General features: G+C 34.9%; 1 protein-coding gene across 1 annotated transcript; it reads right to left on the bottom strand.

Moving 5' to 3' along the window:
• Nucleotides 1–1,198: 1,198 nt before the first annotated feature.
• On the bottom strand, nt 1,199–20,012 carry LOC145049424 (palmitoyl-acyl carrier protein thioesterase, chloroplastic-like). Its single transcript, XM_078997837.1, has 6 exons — nt 19,383–20,012; nt 19,126–19,259; nt 18,932–19,045; nt 18,662–18,839; nt 1,804–1,872; nt 1,199–1,657 (listed from the first exon to the last, which is right to left on the bottom strand). Exons 1-6 carry the CDS (start codon nt 19,797–19,799, stop codon nt 1,367–1,369), a joined length of 1,203 nt encoding a protein of 400 aa, XP_078853963.1. The 5' UTR covers nt 19,800–20,012; the 3' UTR covers nt 1,199–1,366.
• Between the last annotated feature and the right edge of the window lie 407 nt (nt 20,013–20,419).

The raw sequence follows: 20,419 nt of genomic DNA, 5'->3' as shown, positions 1-20,419 counted from the left end.
GCTAGAATCAGGTGAATTATCTCATTACACTTTGTGTTGTGTTATATATCCTTTGCATTATAGGATGTAGATGTGTTGTGGTATGTTGATTATGTAAGGATGCTAGTTTAGTCTTTTGCATGTTGATTATTTGATTTCATGTTGATATATGTTATGTTTAGGGGTTAATGGTGGAACAAAATTAGTGTTGTGAGACTAGAATACTCGTTGTTGGTGACTAGACAACACCAGAGTTGTTAGTCAGCACTAATGACTAGGCGACACCAAAACAGTTAGTTGTTGTTGATCAGGTGGATCGGTACTAGAGTCGATAGCCTTTTTTTGTATGTATTGTGGAATGTGTGGTATACTGAGAAACTCAATAACCTTTATGCTTACGTTGTTAACTTAAATATTTTTCAGGTTGATTGGAATTGAAAAGGAAGGGTGCGGCGTAATTGTATATCACATCGGTGTTATATTGCTATTTCGACTTCCATTGGTTTTAAAATATTATTCTGATTTGACTTTATGAATTTTAAACAGATGAATGTTATGATACATTTTCAAGGAATGACTTTTGAATGATTATTACAATTTTAAATCAAAGTTTTGGTTGGAATTAGGGACGTTACACTCAGATTATCATGATTTTGTGCAATGACTTCCAAATGTCGCTCTAGTGATTCATCATCTCATAGTAGTGTAAAAAAGGCAATGAGTGTTTTGTTTATGAAATGTTAATATGAACAACCATACTTGCCCTATTTACACTCCTATAGTATGATTACCTACTTGAGTTACCTTGGGAAGCCATTATACAAAATCATAATGCTTTGAAAGAAGAAAAGATGAGAAAATAATGGAAGTGGGTGAATATCTATGTAATGGTTTAATTTAAACTAAATGTTTGTCAACTAGGATGATATGTAACCAAAACAACTTTTTGTCTAATTAACAAGTAATAAACATTAAGCACCTAAAGCATACTGATCGAATGGTTAGAAAAATTATAAACTTACTGAATTAATTTAATTGAAAAAAAAAACGCATAATGTCAAAATCCAAATTTTATACAAGTTTACTGTCTTTTATATACAATTATCTATATTTCAATGTCAAGTCGTATTTTGCCTAACTACGGTATTTCAAAGTAAAATTCAAACATCACATAAAGCTAAAAGTTAATTATGTTAATTCCATAAAGATGAAATCAGTCTGAACATTCAAACTTTTGCCTAAAAACAAGATTAGTGGTCAAAATACAATCGGGAATTTGACTAAAACGACCATACAAATGTAAATTATACCATATAGGTCAAACAACATTTACGATTTCAACAAACAAATAACAAACAAATACATATATATTTTTGGTGTGTGGATTTTATTGTTTTGAAATCCATACTGTTCTTGCTCGGACTATTTCAACGTTGTCTTCTTGCATTCTTACCAAATGTGTGCATTCCAAATTTGGTGTTGAAGTTATACCATGTGCATTACGAGTTGGACCACATGCATTCAGAGTTGTACTTATGGGGATTTTTTTGTCTTGTTTTAGGAGCCTTGTTTTCATGCTTGTTAAAGAATCCAACATATCGGATTGACGACATTCCCTTCTGTATTCCAATGTTATGCTTCCCATGTAGTACTCCTCTAGTACTTTAATTGGTACACTCTGCATATCATATCCACTTGTACATGAGAGAGAGAGAGAGAGAGAGAGAGAGAGAGAGAGAGAGAGAGAGAGAGAGAGAGAGAGAGAGAGAGAGAGAGAGAGAGAGAGAGAGAGAGAGAGAGAGAGAGAGAGAGAGAGAGAGAGACCTCCAAAATCCAACCAATATACTTCACATTATTTACATGTTGATTAGCATCCATGTCACTCCAACTTGGCTGGACAAAAATAAGCCAATATATGTGTGAGGTCTGTACATATATGTTTTATATTTTAACAAGGAAGGTTTATTCTTAATTATATTGTCAATTTTAAAACATTTATATATTAGGTTATTTTTGTTAGCTTAAACGTTTTTTTATTTCTTAAAAAGCTGTTATATTTTACAGTTTTCTTTATAATTTTTTTTTAAATGATACTTTAATCAGATCTAAATTGAAGAAATAATAAAATATATAGTTTTTTCTAGAAAAATATGTTTTATGTTTTACCAAGGAAGGTTTATTCTTTTATATATATATATATATATATATATATATATATATATATATATATATATATATATATATATATATATATATATATATATATATAGGTGGTATGTTTCGTATAACTGAATGAAATTATAAATTAATGGACTATAAAAAATGATAATATAAAATATTTTATTTTACGATGATGTTCGAATTTTGATGACTTGAAATAATTGAATAAGTCTTTCAATTATTTTTCTATTATATATAAATAGAAAATTAAGTAAAACTAAATTGACAAATGTAGAAAAATATTTATTTTTATTTTTATTTTTAAAAATTAAATAAAATTATAACAAATTGCATATAAACATATTTATTTCATTTAAAATATATATTATAAATGTATTTACAAAATAACAAAAATACCATGAAAATTTGGATTTATATTATAATTAAAAAATATCTGACTTATTTTTGTTAGATAAAAATAGTCATAACTAAAATAAAAATTTGTTATTTAAATATTAATATTATTAAAGATTATATACATAAAAATAATTTATAATTTTAAAATAACTTTCCATTCTCTGAATGAATAACATGCCTACAAAATGAAAAATCAGTATTAAAAGTATTTACATATACAACAAATAATAATGATTTCTTATTCTAACTTTATATTTATTTGTGAAACCCATGTATTATATATGATAATTTAAAAAAAATAAAGCTCATAGTATGTAAGAACTTTGAATTTATAAAAAATAAGAAAAATAATGAATTATTATAATAGAAATGGTTTTTATCTTTTAAATTTAAACAAACATTTTAAATAAATAAAAGAAACTAATAAGCTTTAATCTATAGAATTTTGAAATTAAAAGGTAAGTTCATTACTGAAATTGGTGTCCATTTATTATTATATTTATTACAATTATTATATTAAAATATTATGTGAAATTTAATAAATTAGATAAAATGACATATGGAAAAAAAAAAATAATTCAAAATAACCACAAAATAACATTTGACAAATTGAATGAGAGTGTGAGAAATAACAAAAAAAAAACTTTCATTTGTTAGAGAGGATTACAGATTAAAATCTTAAAAAACCTTAAAAAACTTTGCCGAAGCTTCGATCCCACTTCTTATTAAGTAGACGATTATCTTTCGATTTTATTATCAAATTTAATTACTTCATTTATTTACATACATAATTTCGATTTTATTATCAAATTTAATTACTTCATTTATTTACATACATAATTTGTTATCATATAGATATATTGATACAAATTAGAAATAATTAACTTGTGTCAAATAAGTTATGATTTAATAAAAATGAGGAAAAATGACTCAAGAGAATAAAATGGGAACAACAATCTATTGATTTTGTTCATATTTACTATTATTTTTTTTTATTGTATTATAGACCATCAAACTTGTTGAAATTGTTCACATTTTATTCTTGTAATAGGTTATTGTTGGTTAGAAGGATAAAACATGAACAATATTTATAAATGAGATAATATGATGTATGAAAAAAAAAAAGTACATGCGAACAAAATAAAAAAAAGTAGAATCAATATTTGTTTGAAAACATGAATTCTTTTTTTTCTCCGTTCAAATATTTCAAAACTAACACCGTCCATAGTGCATCATCTAAGCCAGTCGCACCACAATAATAAAAAATGATGTTTTTTCTAATGTGCATATATGAAAATTCAAATATTCACAAATATGCATAAACACACAATAAACATTTATAGTTTTTCATCGTTTTTTGACCTACGATTGGCTTAGACGTTTTTGTTAAGTTATTTTTGGACAAATCAATGTTTATTAATATGCTTGAAATGTTGATTTTTATTATTCATATTTAACCGTGAACCAGATAAAATAACTTGAAAATCGATTCATTCAAACCTTATTTGGTTCAGTTTCGGCTAATATTTTAAAAGCAAAAAAAAAATGATTAAACCGAATTGAAAAAATAAATAACCGATTAAAACGGCGAATAAAACGCTACATACGTTGATAACCTAGTCTAATAGTAAAAAACTGACCCCCACCCTATAGTAACTTGTTACACTCTTTCGTTTATTTTCGTATGATAAAGTAAAGTAGAACGAGAATTCAAAAAGTATGCGATCTTTTAAGGTTTACGTGTTAGACAAACGTTTTAGTGCTAAACTATTGTAAGGAGTCAAACTAATGTAACCTTGGTGCCCAAGGATGATGTTGCATCTCGATTTACATGTAATTACACTTCTAACCTTTGGTATGAGAATCGTTTGCAATTTGATCTTCAATGGCATGCTTGTACGTTGGGGGTACATGGGTTTTCTTGACTACACTGGGCATACGTGCTCAGGGGCTAAACCCTAATTTTTAGGGTTTCAACCCTATTTAAACATCCTTAACTCCCAAGTCTTCTTTATTTCATCAGCCTCCAGCCCCATTTCGCCCCCTTGCAAACCCGAATACATTTGAGAACATTTTGATCCATTAGAGTGTGTTTTGGAAATCTTGAAGAAGGCAGAAAGAAGAGAAGATCATCTTGGAAGAGCGGAACACTTTGGATCCAGAATCACATCATCATTTGGAGGTAAAAAGCTATGAACTTGGTGAAGTATTGCTTATCTTATTTAGCCATGAAATGGTGTTCTTTTGGTCCCTTAATCTTCGTATTATGAATATGGGTTACTCTAATCCATATAAGTTGTCCTTTTAGACATTTTAGAGTGTCTAGATGCATAAAAATGTAGTCTTGGTCATTAGTCTCTTTCCATGCATGATCTAGGTTGTCTTAATAAGTTAAGAAGTTAGGGTTTTTGGTATTGAGCACTTAATAGCCATGCAATACCATAAAGTTGGAATTTTTATGGTAAAGGACAACGTTTGAGGACTAGATCTGGAATTTGAAAAAAAAGAGCTTAAGGATTAAGCTCTTAATAGAAGAAAAGGTGACAAAAATGTACGTTAGGCATACATAATGATACGTTGGGCATACCAGGTCAACATCCCGATTTTTTGGTCAATATGCTAGTACGCCATGCATACCAGCTGAGTACGTTGGGCGTACTCAACTAAGTTGACTCGTTAGACTATTTGACATTTTGATTTTGACCTGTTTTTGACCAAGTTTGACCTACGAGTATTTTGTTTATTTTGATTATAAGTTAAGTTGGTCATGTTCTGATGAATAGATGGCCGGTAGAGCTGATATTCAAAGTTATGTACTGTTCAACAATCTTTTTAGACAGAGAGGTGAGTTTTCCTTACTATACTCGTGGGTCGAAGGCACCAATGCCTACCCACTAGGTTTTGTATCTTGGTATAAAGGATGTTGCTATGCGGTAGTGATCTGTAGATCTGCCTGTTTTTCTGACTGGTTATATATGATTATCTGTTATGTATATGTTGACATGGTATGGTTGGGTTGAGGCAACCCTACTCTATGTAGAAGCCAACAAACCTAGGAGTAAGCCAAACATAAGTTGTGGGCCAGTAAGTCAAGCCAGACTTATGTTGTGGCTCGAGAGCAAGCCATGCATAAGCTGTGGGCCAGTAAGATAAGCCAGACTTGTGCTATGGGCTCTAGAGCAAGCCAGACATGAGCTATGGGCCGAAAGGCAAGCCATACTCATTCTGTGGGTTCGAGGGTAATCTGGTATGTTAGTTGTTAACCCAGTATGAATGTTGTTAGATGTTTGTGTAGTGGTATTTTGTGGGAACTCACTAAGCTTTGTGCTTACGGTTGTTTGTTGTGGTTTCAGGTTCCTCAGATGATTGGGGCAAGGCGAAGGCTTGATCGTGCACATCCTTCATATTTTATGAAATTCGATTTTTGGGATACTCTGATTTGTAATCAAGTCTTTTGGAAATAGTGTTTTGTAAACAATTATGGTTTTGGGCATGGTTTTAAAAATGAAATTTTTTTCTCTGATTTCTAGGAAGTTACAAGTTTGTATCAGAGCCCTGGTTTGAGTGAATTGGATAAGCATTTGTGTGAATTCAGCGTCAAGCTAAGGAGTTGTAAAAGTTTTCAAAATTAGATCCAAATTGTTTTCAAAAATGTTTTGCAAATTATTTACAAAGGTAACCAAAGAAGGATGAGATGTGTATGATCATCCAGAGCAAGAAAGTGTACCCAATATACCCACACTTTTATTTGCTTATGATGCTTATGTTAGAAGTGCATGCTAGTATTAGGCTAGGGATCATCAGAAGTTTCATGATAGAATTTCCTAATGTATGATTCCTGATAGCCTAGGAGGACTTCATGTATGAAATTGACATCATCACTGCAGTTCCTTAGTGTATGCATCATAGTCACACATAACTAATATTTTATAGTCTGAGAAAGTATGATTTAGCCTTATTTCCTGTTCTTTTTTGATTAATGGCTTAGGGTATAATCAAGTATTTGACTGTCTATAGGATCCAAATGTTATCTATGATTAGCATGCACGAACGGCTGCATGGTTGGTGGAAGTTTTAGGAGTGAGTATGGGTGTAGCGGGCCAGTTGAGGACTGTATAGCCACTCATGAGAGAGTAAATGCATGATGTATTTGTATCCTTGATGCTTAGGGTTTGTGGTATGGGATTTGTGTGTAAGATATGCCTGATATTCTATGGTGTCATTGTGTCACTCAGTTTTATTGACCGAATGTTGTTTGCTTTGTGCTTTGTGGGACTCATATTGCTGTGAGCTAACTATTAAGTGAATATGCTAAGTTATATGCAGTAAAGGTTAAATAATTTTAGAGTGATTTACTTGGCCCTAATACAAAACTCTTGTCTGAGTCCAACTGTTGTAAGGTTGGCTCTTTTATTCAAAATTTTATTTAAGGTTTGTTGTATGTAATTGTATTCAGGAAGTAGTTAGCTGATATTAGTAGGGGTTCTTCAGCAGTTGATGGCAGGTTGAGGTTGGAATCCTAGGAGAGCCTAGGAAGTGACTTAAAGGAATTGATGTACTATTTAGTGGTAGGTATTCATTTGAGAACATGTATATGTGGTTGGATTAGACGGTAGCGGACATGAGTAGTTACTTGGAGGACGCAGAATGATCCTTGAGGAAAGTACATATAGGTATGGAAGGTAGTATTGGGCCGTGCTGCTGAAAGCACATGATTCATACTCAATTAGAGGAAGAATTTCGGGGATTCTAAGGAGCTGATTAAGGTTAGATCGTATGGTTTGGCACCATGATTCATATCAATGTGTTTCCGTCTAATTTGGTTTATCGGGTGTGGTTGTTCAGGCTGAGGATGGGTCTGATGATTGTTAGGGCCTTAGCAGCCATGTCAGTTTGAGTTTGAATGGTGCAGACCTAGGTAAGTTAGTTGGTTTTGAGGTCTCGAGGTCCTTGCTTGAGGAAGTATAAATTGAGTTGCAGGATTAAAAAAGTAAGCGGTTGTAATGATCGGCTCGAGGATTTGCAGTTGGAGGCTGAATGATTGGCGAATGGATTGGGATGTCATTACCCACAGATGAGGTTATGCTCTTCTAGCTTTCTGTATTCGGATGACAAAGAGCAGACATGCGATTTTTAATGTGGAAATGCACTAGAGGGTTCGTGTGTTGTTGTTTCCTTGAGATGAGATCAAGGGCCTGTCTTCCTTGGGTATAGGTAGGTTAGGTTCTCGCTGATGGTTCCACACAATCAGGGAAGTGAATTGGGAGCGACAAATTTTGTTGTCTCTGATGTATCCTAACTGTGGGAATGATGCCTTTTGTATTTATGAATGATTCTCACGATGAATTGACCATTGGGTATTTGAAGGCGAAGAGTGTAGTAGTCCATTCATTTCAAAATAGAAAATTGGTGTCATGAATGAATTGTCAATTATTGCTTGCGCATCTTCATGGGACTTTAGATGTTAGAGACATTCATGATTGGGGAGTTTTCGAGGTATCTATACGAGATTCAGAATCTTTTTGAGTTTGCTTGATCCTTGTTTGGAAGGTCAACTTGCGTGACGTTATACATTCCAATGGGTCAGGGGTACTATATATCTGGGTTAGCCAGTTTGAGTATTTCTTCCATTTGCAATGTTAGTTTGTGGTAGTTCGAACCCTAATTGGGAGAGAACAGGGTATTCTTCTTGGAGGATCATCGATTTGTTCGATTTTTTGGTGTCAAAAGAATGGTTCATATGGATCTGCTATTCTGGTATCCAGAATTTAGTTCAGGAATGGTTAAGATGGGGGTGCAGAGCAAGTTGACACCAAAGGTATGTGTTTAGTAATGCAAGAGTCGTCTTCGATATAGGAAACGGCTAGAGGAGAGCTCATTGTAGCTAGTGGTTCCTTTCATGAACGTCAACGAATAGATCAAGAGGGGTGTGGGTCCCTCAGGTTGAGTATCGGTTTTTGAGGGAGTTTTCAGCTTGTTATATAGATTGATATCTATAGTTTAGATCGGGAAATTGTTGACCAGTCAATCGGTTTCAGACTTGGTATGGTTAGTCCCTCATGGGCTTTGTCCAGTAGTGTGTTGGATCAATTGATGAGATAGTTGTCAGCTTGTTGTATAGATTGATATTTATAGTTTAGATTAGACAGTTGTTGATCAGTCAATTAGTTTCAGAGTTTATATGGTTAGTACCTCATGGGCATTGTCGAATAGTGTGTCAGATCAATGGATTAGTTGTCAATGCACTCTCGATCGTTGGTCTTGTTTTTCATTGTCAAAAGCAGAGGTTCTTCAGAAGTTTTGAGTTATATTAGTTGGAGTTCAATGGATATGTCGACCTATCGTCAAGGTTTGTACATGGTATATTTTGGTTCCTGGGTATGGGTACCCTCAATCGTTGATTGTAGATTTTTTCATAGCAGGCTAGAGTTTGGCAAAAGTCCTTGGTTATTGGAAGTTCGGGTGTTGGGAAAACGTTGTGTAATTTTTCAGGTTTGGATTTGGATTTGCACATAATCAGGTTTTAACATGTCGGTTCGGTATGTTTGGTATATGGATTGGACCATATTTGTGTTTGGTTAGCATCAACATGGATGTTGATTGGGTTCCTGCAAGCCGTTTGATTGATGGATGGGTATTTTAGGTTCCTATGGCGTTGGTTGTGAGTCTTCATGCCCGTGAATGGATGACAACAAAAGCGACTTAGTATCACGAGCTTATCGTTTAGTGGTTTAAAAGCGTCACGATGCATCGTTAATTAGTGGCTATATGATTCGTATGGGTGGGACCCGGTAGTCAAATGTTTGAGGCTCTTAGGTCTTGAATCGTTGGCTTTCTTGGAATGTTTGGGTGTTAGTGCATAGTAGGAGTTGGGAGGATCAGTGACCAGTTGGTTTGGAACATGTGGGCAGTTAAGGGTTGTCGGGAGTATCAGTCATGCATCAAAGTCTCTTGTAAAGTGTTGGCATTATAAATCCCATTTTTTGCAAGTTGTCTATTAAGAGTTTGGTTACCAATGATGGGTATCGGTTATGGAACCTCAAATCAAGAAATTGATTGTGAATATCCCAAGTGATTTGCCAAGTGGGGCTAAAATCTGAGCTGATAAGAAGGGTTTGGATACAACATGAAAATTCTTGGATTGATCATCTTTTCTCGTGGGAGCAGTGGGTTGGTAATCATGTGTTGAGTAGTCAAGGGTGTATTTAATGTTTTTGGAATAACCTATGGATTTGGGATTGGTTGAAATTCGCAATCGATGTATTTTGAGTACTTCGTTCCGACTGTTTGGTGGTGTTATTAGTCAAAGACAAGGGGTAGGTTCAATGAATAGATGAATATTCATCTTGGAATATAGGTTTTAAAGTTTAGAACTGATGGGTTCTCAGTCCCGGTAAGCGTATTGATGAAGTTGTTTCAGCTGTTATAGTTTTGAGAGTCCTCGGGTCTATAGTTATCACTAGAAGTTATGTCTTATGGCTAGGAAGTTGTGGAATATGTTGGCACTGTACGTGTTTCTATACAACAGTTATCTAGCTTAGAATTGTGTTAGGAATCGCCTTATTTTTGAATGGAGTGTTTATCATGAGTGAATGGTTAGTGGTTCTGTTTCCTAGTGATATAAGCAAGGTAGTTTGGGGTCCGAAGGATTTCGTACGATTCAGATTGTAAAGTGAATTCATATTGGCTGTGTTCTAAGATAGTTTTTCTTGTTTGTGACTCTCTAGGTATTGGATTTCCGGATTTTGGGCAGAATTATAATGGTTTTATTTAGTGGTAAAAGCTAGTGGGTTAAGGATTCATTATTGGTTAGGGTACGTAAGTTTCGCTAAGATTGGGTTAAATATAGTATGGGAAGGCAGTCACCTGAATGGGCCTACTTTTAGTTTAGATCGGGTTTCGGGAGGATTGTCTGAATGACCCGAGGCGGAGATGCAAAAACACTACCCTGAGTTATTTGCAGTTGCGGACTTTGAGGACGAAGTCTGATTTAAGTTGGGGAGAATTGTAACATCTCGATTTCATCAACCTCCAGCCCTATTTCGACCCCTTGCAAACTCTAATCCATTTGAGAGCATTTTGAACCATTAGAGTGTGGTTTGGTAATCTTGAAGGAGGTAGAATGAAGAGAATATCATCTTGGAAGAGTGGAACACTTTGGATCCAGAATCACATCATCATTTGGCATCATTTGGAGGTAAAAATCTATGAAGTTGATGAAGTATTGATTCTATCTTGTTTACCATGAAATGGTGTTCTTTTGGTCCCTTAAGCTTATGAGTATGGCTTACTCTAATCCATATAAGTTGTCCTTGCAGACATTATAGAGTTCATAAAATGTAGTCTTGGTCATTACTTTCTTTCAATGCATGATCTAGGTTGTGTTAATGAGTTAACAAGGTAGGGTTTTTGGTACTGAGCACTTAATAACCATGCAATACCTTAAACTTGGAAATTTATGATAAAGGACAAAATTTGAGGACTAGATCTGGAATTTGGACAAAAGAGCTTAAGGATTAAGCTCTTAATAGAAGAAAAGGTGACAACTGCATACATTGGGAGTACCAAGTCAACATCCCGCTTTTCGAGTCAATATGCTAGTACGCCATGCATACTAGCTGAGTACAGTGGGTGTACTCCGCTAAGTTGACTCGATGAACTTTTTGACTATTTGACTTTGACCCATTTTGACCAAGTTTGACCTAGGGGTATTTTAGGTATTTTGATTATAAGTTAAGTTGGTCATGTTCCAATGAATAGGTGACTGGTAGAGCTAATATTCGGAGTTGTGTCTTGTTCAAGAATCTTATAAGACTGAGAGGTGTGTTTTCCTCACTGTACTCGTGGGTCGAAGGCACCAATGCCGACCCACTAGGTTGTGTATCCTGGTATAGAGGATGTTGATATGTTGTAGTGATCTATTAGATCTGTTTCCTAATATATAGGATGTTGCTATGCAGTAGTAATCTGTAGATCTGCATGTTTTTCTGACTGGTTATATAATTTTCTATTTATTGGATACATGATATATGTTATGTATATGTCGACATGGTATGGTTGGGTTTAGGTAATCATGTTCTATGCACAAGCCAACAAACCTATGAGCAAGCTAGACATAAGTTGTCTGGCAATAAGGCAAGCCAGACTTATGTTGTTGTATTGGGAGCAAGCCATACATAAGTTGTAGGCTAGTAAGGCAAGCCGAACTTATGTTGTGGGCTAGAGAGCAAGACAGTGCTGAGTTGTAGGCAGGAAGGCAACCCAGACTCATGCTGTGAGCTCAAGGGTAATCCAGTATGTTAGCGGTGGACCTAATATGCATGCTGTCATATGTTTGGTTGGTGGTATTTTGAGGGGAACTCACTAAGCTTTGTGCTTACAATTGCTTGTTATGGTTTCAGGTTCCTCAGATGATCGGGACAAGGCGAATGCTTGATTGTACACATACTTCAAATTTTATGAAATTTGACTTTTGGGATACTCTGATTTGTAATTATGTCTTTTGGAAACAGTGTTCTATAAAAAAATATGGTTTTGGGCTTGGTTTTAAAAATGAAAAATTTTATTTGATTTTTGGGATGTTACAGATGAAATCAGAACAGGAAGGATAAAGCAACATGAGAGAAAATAGCGAATTAGAGAAAAACGGTAAGACTCGAAATTACTTGGTGAACAAGAATTTTATTGCTAGAAAAAGTTGATTATAAGTAATAAAACAAAACAACGTAATATCCCTACTTATACTATATCTATAAGCGTGCTACTCTAACACAAAGACCTATATAAAAGCAATGTTCTCTAAAATACCATTAGAACTAAAATTGTTATTGAACTCATTTGAATAAATTGATTAGATTAGGCAGTTGTCGATCAATCAATCAGTTTTAGAGTTGGTATGGTTAGTCCCTCATGGGATTTGTCCAGTAGTGTTTTAGATCGATTATTGAGGGAGTTTTCAGCTTGTTGTATAGATTGATATCTATAGTTTAGATTTGGCAGTTGTTGATCAGTCAATTAGTTTCAGATTTTGTATGGTTAGTCCCTCACGGGATTTTTCCAGTAATGAGTCGGATCAATGGATTAGTTTCAATGCACTCTCGATCGTTGGTCTTGTTGTTTATAGCCAGAAGCAGAGGTTCTTCGGAGGTTTTGAGTTATATCAGTTGGAGTTTAATGGATATGTCGGCATGTGGTCAAGGTTTGTATAAGGTATATTTTTGTTCCTGGGTATGGGTACCCTAAATCATTAATTGTGGAATTGTTCATAGAAGGCTCGAGTTTGGAAAAAGTCCTTGGTTATCGAAAGTTGGATGTTGGGGAAGCGTTGTGTAATTTTCCAAGTTTGGATTTCGATCTATGCATAATTAGGCTTTAACATGACGCATCGGTAGGTTTGGTATATGGATTGAACCATATTTGTGCTCGGTTAGCATCACTAGGGATGTTGATTGGGTTCGTGCAAGCATTTGGATTGATGGATGGGTATTTTAAACCCCTGTGGCATTGGTTGTGAGTCTTCATGCTAGTGATTAGATGACAACAAAAGCGACTTAGTACCGCGAGCTTATTGTTTAGTGGTTTAAAGGTGTCACGATGCATCGTAAAGCAGTGGCTGTATGACTCGTATAGGTGGGACCCGGTAGTCAATTCTTTGAGGTTCTTACGTATCGAATCATTGGCTTTCTTGATATGTTTGGGTGTTAGTGAATAGTGGGAGTTGGGAGGCTCAATGACCAGCTAGTTTGGAAAATATGGTCAGTTAAGGGTTGTTGGGAGTATCAATCGTGCATCAAAGTTTCTTGTGGAGCGTTTGGATTATAAATCTCATTTTTTTGTGAGTTTTTTTATTAAGATCTTGGTAAGCAATGATGGATATTGGTTATGGAACCTCAAGTTAGGAAGTTTATTGTGAATATCTCGAGTGATTTGCCAGGTAAACCTGAGCTGATAAGTGTTTGGATATAAAATGAAAATTCTTGGATTGATCATCTTTTCTCCTAGGAGAAGTGGGTTGGTAATGATGTGTCATGGAGTCAAGGGTGTATTTAAGGTTTTTGGTACAACCTATGGATTTGGGATTAGTTGAAATTCACGATCGGTGTATTTTGAGTACCTCGTTGCACTTGTTTGGTGGTGTTATGAGTCAAAGACAAGGGGTAGGTTCAACGAATGGATGAATATCAGTTCTGGAATATGGGTTTTAAAGTTTATAACTAATGGGTTCCCGGTCCCGGGAAGCGTATTGATGGAGTTGTTTAAGTGTTTATAGTTTTGAAAGTCGCCAGATCTAAAGTTCTTGCTAGCAGTTAGGTCTTATATCTAGAAAGTTGTGGAATATGATGGCGTTGTACGTGTTTCTCTACAACGGTTATCTAGCTGAGACCCGTGTAGGGAGTTACCTTGTTTTTGAATGGAGGGTAGATCAGCAGTGAATGGTCAGGGGTTCTGTTTCCTAGGTATATCAGTAAGGTAATTTGGGGTCTGAAGGATTTCGTATGGTTCAGATTGTAAAGTGAAGTCATATTGACTGTGTTTTAAGATACTTTTGCCTACTTAAGAGTCAGTCGGGGTATTGGATTTCCGTATTTTGGGTAGAATTATGATGGTTTTCTACAGTGGTAAAAGTTAGTGGGTTAAGGATAAATTATCGGTTGGGGATTGTAAGTTTCTCTAAGATTGGGTTAAATATAGTTTGGGAAGGAAGTCCCCTAAATGAGCTGACTTTTAGTTTAGATCGGGTTTTAGGGAGGATTGTCTGAATGACATGAAGCGTAGATGCAAGAACACTAGCCCGAGTTATATGCGGTTGCGGACTTCAAGGACGAAGTCTAATTTAAGTGGGAGAGAATTTTAACATCTCAATTTCCAAGTAATTACACTTTTAACACTTGGTATGAGACTTGTTTGAAATTTGGTCTTTAGTGGAATTGTTGTAAATTTGGGGGCTACGTGAGTACGCTGGGCGTACATGGGTTTTCTTGAGTACATTGCGTATACATTTGGTACGCTAGGGCACATGTGGTTAGGGGTCAAACCCTAATTTTCATGGTTTAGACCCTATTTAAACATCCTTAACTCCCATGTCTTCTTTCTTTCATCAGCCTCCAACCCCATTTCGACCCCCTTGCAAATTCTAATCTAATTGAGAGCATTTTGACCCATTAGAGTGTGTTTTCGTAATCTTGAAGAAAGTAGAAAGAAGAGAAGATCATATTGGAAGAGTAGAACACTTTGCATCTAGAATCACATCATCATTTGGAGGTAAAAAACTATGAACTTGATGAAGTGTTGATTAGATCTTGTTTACCATGAAATGGTGTTTTTTTGGTCCCTTAAGCTAGGTATTATGAGTATGGGTTACTCTAATACATATAAGTTGTCATCCCAGGCATTTTAGAGTGTTTAGAAGCATAAAAATGTAGTCTTGGTCAATAGTTTCTTTCAATGCATGACCTAGGTTGTGTTAATGAGTTAACAATGTAGGGTTTTTTGTTTTGAGAACTTAATAGCCATACAATACCATAAAGTTGGAAACTTTATGGTAAAGGACAACATTTGAGGACTAGATCTGGAATTTGGACAAAAGAGCTTAAGGATTAAGCTCTTAATAGAAGAAAAGAAGACAAGTACATACACTGGGCGTACCAGGTCAACATCTCGCTTTTCTGGTCAATATGCTAGTATGCCATGCATAATAGTTGAGTACATTGGATGTACTCAGCTGAGTTGACTCGGTGGACTTTTTGACTTTGACATTGACCAAGTTTGACCTAGGGGTATTTTGGGTATTTTGATTATAATTTAAATCGGTCATGTTCCGATGAATAGGTGACTGGTAGAGTTGATATTCAAAGTTATGTCCCGTTCAACAATCTTATAAGACTGAGAGGTGAGTTTTCCTCACTATACTCGTGGGTCGAAGGCACCAATGCCGACCCACTAGGTTGTGTATCCTGGTATAGAGGATGTTGATATGTTCTAGTGATATGTTAGGTTTGTGTCCTAGTATATAGGATGTTGTTATGCGGTAATGATCTGTAGATCTGCCTGTTTGACTGACTGGTTATATGATTATGTGTTTGCTGGATACATGATATATGTTATGTATATGTCGACCTGTATGGTTGGGTTGAGGCAATCCTGTTCTATGCGGAACCCAACAAACCTATGAGCAAGCCATACATAAGCTGTAGCCGGTAAGACAAGCTAGAATTATGTTGTGGGCTCGGGAGTAAGCCAAACATAAGCTGTGGGCTAGTAAGGAAAGCTAGACTTATGTTTTGGGCTCGGGAGCAAGCCGGACATGCGCTGTGGGTCAGAAGGCAAGTCAGACTCATATTGAGAGCTCGGGGGTAATCCAGTCTGTTAGCTGTGGAGCCAGTATGCGTACTGTTATATGTTTGTGTGGTGTTATTTTTAGGTGAACTCACTAATTCGTGCTTACAGTTGTTTGTTACGATTTCTGTTTCCTCAGATGATTGGGTCAAGGCAAAGGCTTGATCATGCACATCCTTCAAAATTAATGAAATTCGATTTTTGGGATACTTTGATTTGTAATTATGTCTTTTGGAAACTGTGTTTTGTAAACAATTATGGTTTTGGGCTTGGTTTTAAAAATGAAAAAATTTCTTTGATTTTTGGGATGTTACAGATGAAATCAAAACTGGAAAGATGAAGGAATAGGAGAGAAAATAGCGAATTAAAGAAAAATAGTAAGACTCAGAATTACTTAGTGAACAAGAACTTTATTGCTAGAAAAACTTGATTCTAATTAATAAAACAAAGCAACGTAATACCCCTACCCCTACTTATACCAGATCTAAAAAAGTCCTACTCAAACACAAAAAACTGCATAAAAGGAATCAATCACCCCCTTAATTGGTTTGGCCGTGTTGCTCGTTTACAATAATATTTAATCACCTTCTTTTTGAACCATCTCGATTATCGACCTTTCCCAAACACCCGACCTCCACCTTGGTCATCTCCAAAGTCATCTCTCAATCCTTTTGATTGTTGACAACACATGTGGCATATACCATGGTATCCTATTGGACATGTTCATTACTATCTCGATTTTTTCCGGATCAATGACCTCTTCCTTAGCCACATCCAAAGCCACCTGATTTGAACTCCAATGCCATAATGTTCACACCATGTAGTTTCTCCAATCTCTTCCTTTGTTTCGATCACCTTTGTTCAAAGTGGCATATCCGCTGACCAATAAAACAAAGCCACTTGCTTCACTTATTTCTTTCAATCATGCCAAATGAACTGAATCGAAAGCCACCTGCTTTAGCGGATCATTCCTACCTAATTTTCACGCACTTACGCCGGTATCCCCTTATCACGAACAAATCGATCAAGACCTACAAAATCCCGTCAGTAGCACCCCCTGCTGAAAACGTTTCGAAACAAATCATTCTTTGATCGTAACTAATAGCCACATACCGCCTCTGTTTATCACCGGTTCCCCCCCCCCCCCCCCCAATCATATAGAACTGTGCTCCCCGTCTCCCCATGACAATGGTTGACCCGCAAATACTTTACCATCTTCATCTTCTAATGTAAAATAGTCTCGAAACAACCACTGCAGTCCCGGACCTTCTTGTGCGACCAAACCTTCAGTTTTGTTGCTCCCCGTTGAAAAAAAAAATCATTGCCGAACACCTTGCTTCCGCTGCGATGGCAACCCCGCACCCGAAGGCTCATCCCTTTCAAAAGTTAACGCTTAAACTAGCCCCATCTTAACCTCACTTTGATACCAAGTATATGGAGTCAAACTAATGTAACATGTTGCCCAAGAATGAAATCAGAACAAGAAGGATGAAACAACATGAGAGAAAACAACGCATTAAAGAAAAATAGTAAGACACAGAATTACTTGTTGAACAAGAACTTTATCACTGGAAAAACTTGATTATAATTAATAAAACAAAGCAACCTAATACCCCTGCTTATACCAAATCTAAAAGAGTCATACTTAAACTCGGAAAACTGCATAAAAGAAATGTTTCTAAAAATACACTTAGAACTATTTTTTTTTAACTCATTTGAGTAAACCGATTAAGCCAACTACTATAAATTAAGAAAAAAAACATGAAAACTATAAATATACATACATGCAAAAAAACAAAAAGAAAGATCATTTTTATTATGGTATGACTAAGCTTAGACGATGCACCAGCCGATCATAAGGGGAAATGTGAACAGTTGCAACAAATTTGATCGAGTATGATGTACAAAAGGAAAAAAAAAGACTAAACAGAATATAGATGCAGCAAATTTGATGATATATTGTGTACAAAAATAAAAAAAAAAATACAAAATGTAAACCAAATCAATACCTCGTTACCGATAGTCATTTTCCCATAAATATGTACCCACATAAATTACTACATTCACTACTAGAAACATGACTTACGGAAAAGTCCGTTAATCACTTGTAGATTTATCGCTAAACGATAATATTTAGCTTATGATTTATTCTGTCGCAGATTCCGTTTCTAAAAACCTTGTTTCTGGTAATGATTATATTGATGTTAATATATTATTGAATAACTATTAATTAAATATAATTAAGTTATTAGTTAAAATAAAAGAGTTTAAAGTAATATTTCTTAATAAATAAAGAATTTTTTTTGGCACGTGTAACACTTATTGATTTGACCACATGTTATTTTGTGGTTATTTTCAGTTAAATTTTTCCATATAACATTTTATGGTTTTTTCCATTTTATTAAATTCCATATAATATTTAAATATAATAACTGCAATAAATATAATAATAAATAGATATCAATTTCAGTAATTGAGTTTTTTTTTTTTTAATTTTTAAATTAAAACTTCATTATTTTACTTTGTTTATTTATCTTAATTATTTGTTTAAATTTAAAAGAAAATAAAACACATTCATTTTAATAATTCAATATTTTTTAATTTTATTTTTATAAATTCAAACATTTTCAAATTTTTAGAACTTTTTTTAAATGAAACTATCTAATACATGTGTCGTATATGTAGTTCTTATGATATAAGTGCAAAACCGCAAAGCGTAATTGAAAGACTACTAATAGTGCCTAAGAACATAAATATTTGTTTGACTTACCGCTAAACCATGCCGAATTCTCGCAGCAGTTTCATCCGTTAGTTTCTCGATCTTTTCATGATCGATCTTTTCCGTCGCGATTGCGTCTCTGTTGAGATAAAATGGTGTCACTTCGTTTCGAACTTCGTCTGGGATCTTTGATAACCTTCTCGTTTCTCTATTCATAATCACCCATGTACTATATGCATGCATACAACCCGATGATATTTACTTCAAAACTAATTATTAAATAAGAAAAACAATAATAATAAATAATTTACAAAAATTTACCTTGTAGCCCGAGTTATAATTTTCTGAGTAACAAAATCACGTATAATCCAATCTCTTCTCATTCCATTTTTCCCAGCTGCATTCACCCATGTATCGATCTCAACTACGTCTCCCCTGTCGGCCTTTTCGGTTAATAAGATATTGGAAAATTAGGTCAAAGTTCGGAAGAATCAAGAATTTGGTCAACCCTTTACCATGAGCTATATTTTTCGACTTGAACATGGATCCGTGTCACGACCCAAATCAATTTCCGAAGACTCATTTCATGGGTGGCTCCGAATCCGTTTCCAGCCAAACCTGCGCTCGTTACATGATTAAGAGCCGTTTCCTGTGTATTATCACAACCATGTTTGGCACTTAAAATCAATGAATCATATATGAGATTTGGCATTAATAAAGATTAATTTGGCAAGAACTTCTAGAAGAAAAGAAAGAAGTAAATTTAACCTACTTGTAAAAGATTCATCAAAGTTTCCATGGTGGCAGTCTTATCGGGTCCGATTTCATAAGATCTAATAGCAAAAGTTTGTCGATAAACAAACCGATTCTCCACAAACCTACCTAGAAGAACCCCACGATCATCGGGCTCCTCAAAGCTACAATCTTTACTACTAATTTTTTCTCTTTGATCACCTAAACGCACCCCATTAACCTTCTTCCCATTCACTGTTTCAACCCCCTTATCAAAACTCCCAACGCTCGCCTTCACCTTAACCGACTGTCTCAAGATCCTAATTCGGTTTTGCATATCAGAAGCCAAGAAACCCACTCTAGAAAGGTTTTTTTTGGTGGTATGAATATGATGACTCTTTTGAGAATAACTACATTGTACAAGATTAACGTTGTTTGATGATGCCATTGATGTCATGACTACGAGTAATTCCACTTAACTAATGTAGAGAGATATGAAAAAAAAAGTAGGGTTTTTTGTTGGGTTGGAGTTGATGGTTCTTGGCTTACCAATTTGGGAAGAACAACGTTGGAGTAATTATGATGGTTGATACAACTACTTAGTTTAGAAATTAAGGAACATGAATGGGAATAATGAAATTGTAGATTTGGGAAGATTAAGAATATTTTAATTAATGGAAGTGTGTTTGTGTTTTGTAGGCGAACAACCATTATGAGTGGGGGAGAAAAATGGTGATCGGGTTAGACGCAAAAGTAGGACTTTTTGGCGGGTACTAAATCAAGTCTATTGCTGTTTAGATTTACGATTAGTTTTTCTAAGGTTAAAAGTGTTTGTGGTTTAGAGTGTGATTATGGTATTGAAAGGTGGCCAGGTACGGATCTTGGTCAAAAAGAGACAAAATCAAGATTCATCGAGTTATGTGGCTCAAAATCTGCACATGGTCCTTTTTTATTTCAATATATTTTTCAATATTTTTATTTAGATTATATAATATTTTTGATGTGGCAAATGTGTAAAACAAAGAGTTTGGTTAAAAGAGAAGTATTGAAAGTCGATCAAGATGTGTTTCAAATATA

Source organism: Lactuca serriola, chromosome 5, assembly GCF_051521515.1.
Source record: "Lactuca serriola cultivar US96UC23 chromosome 5, Lser_US96UC23_V15, whole genome shotgun sequence".
NCBI lineage: Eukaryota > Viridiplantae > Streptophyta > Magnoliopsida > Asterales > Asteraceae > Lactuca > Lactuca serriola.
The sequence above is the reverse complement of the archived record's forward strand: the minus strand, read 5'-3'. Positions and strand labels throughout refer to the sequence as shown.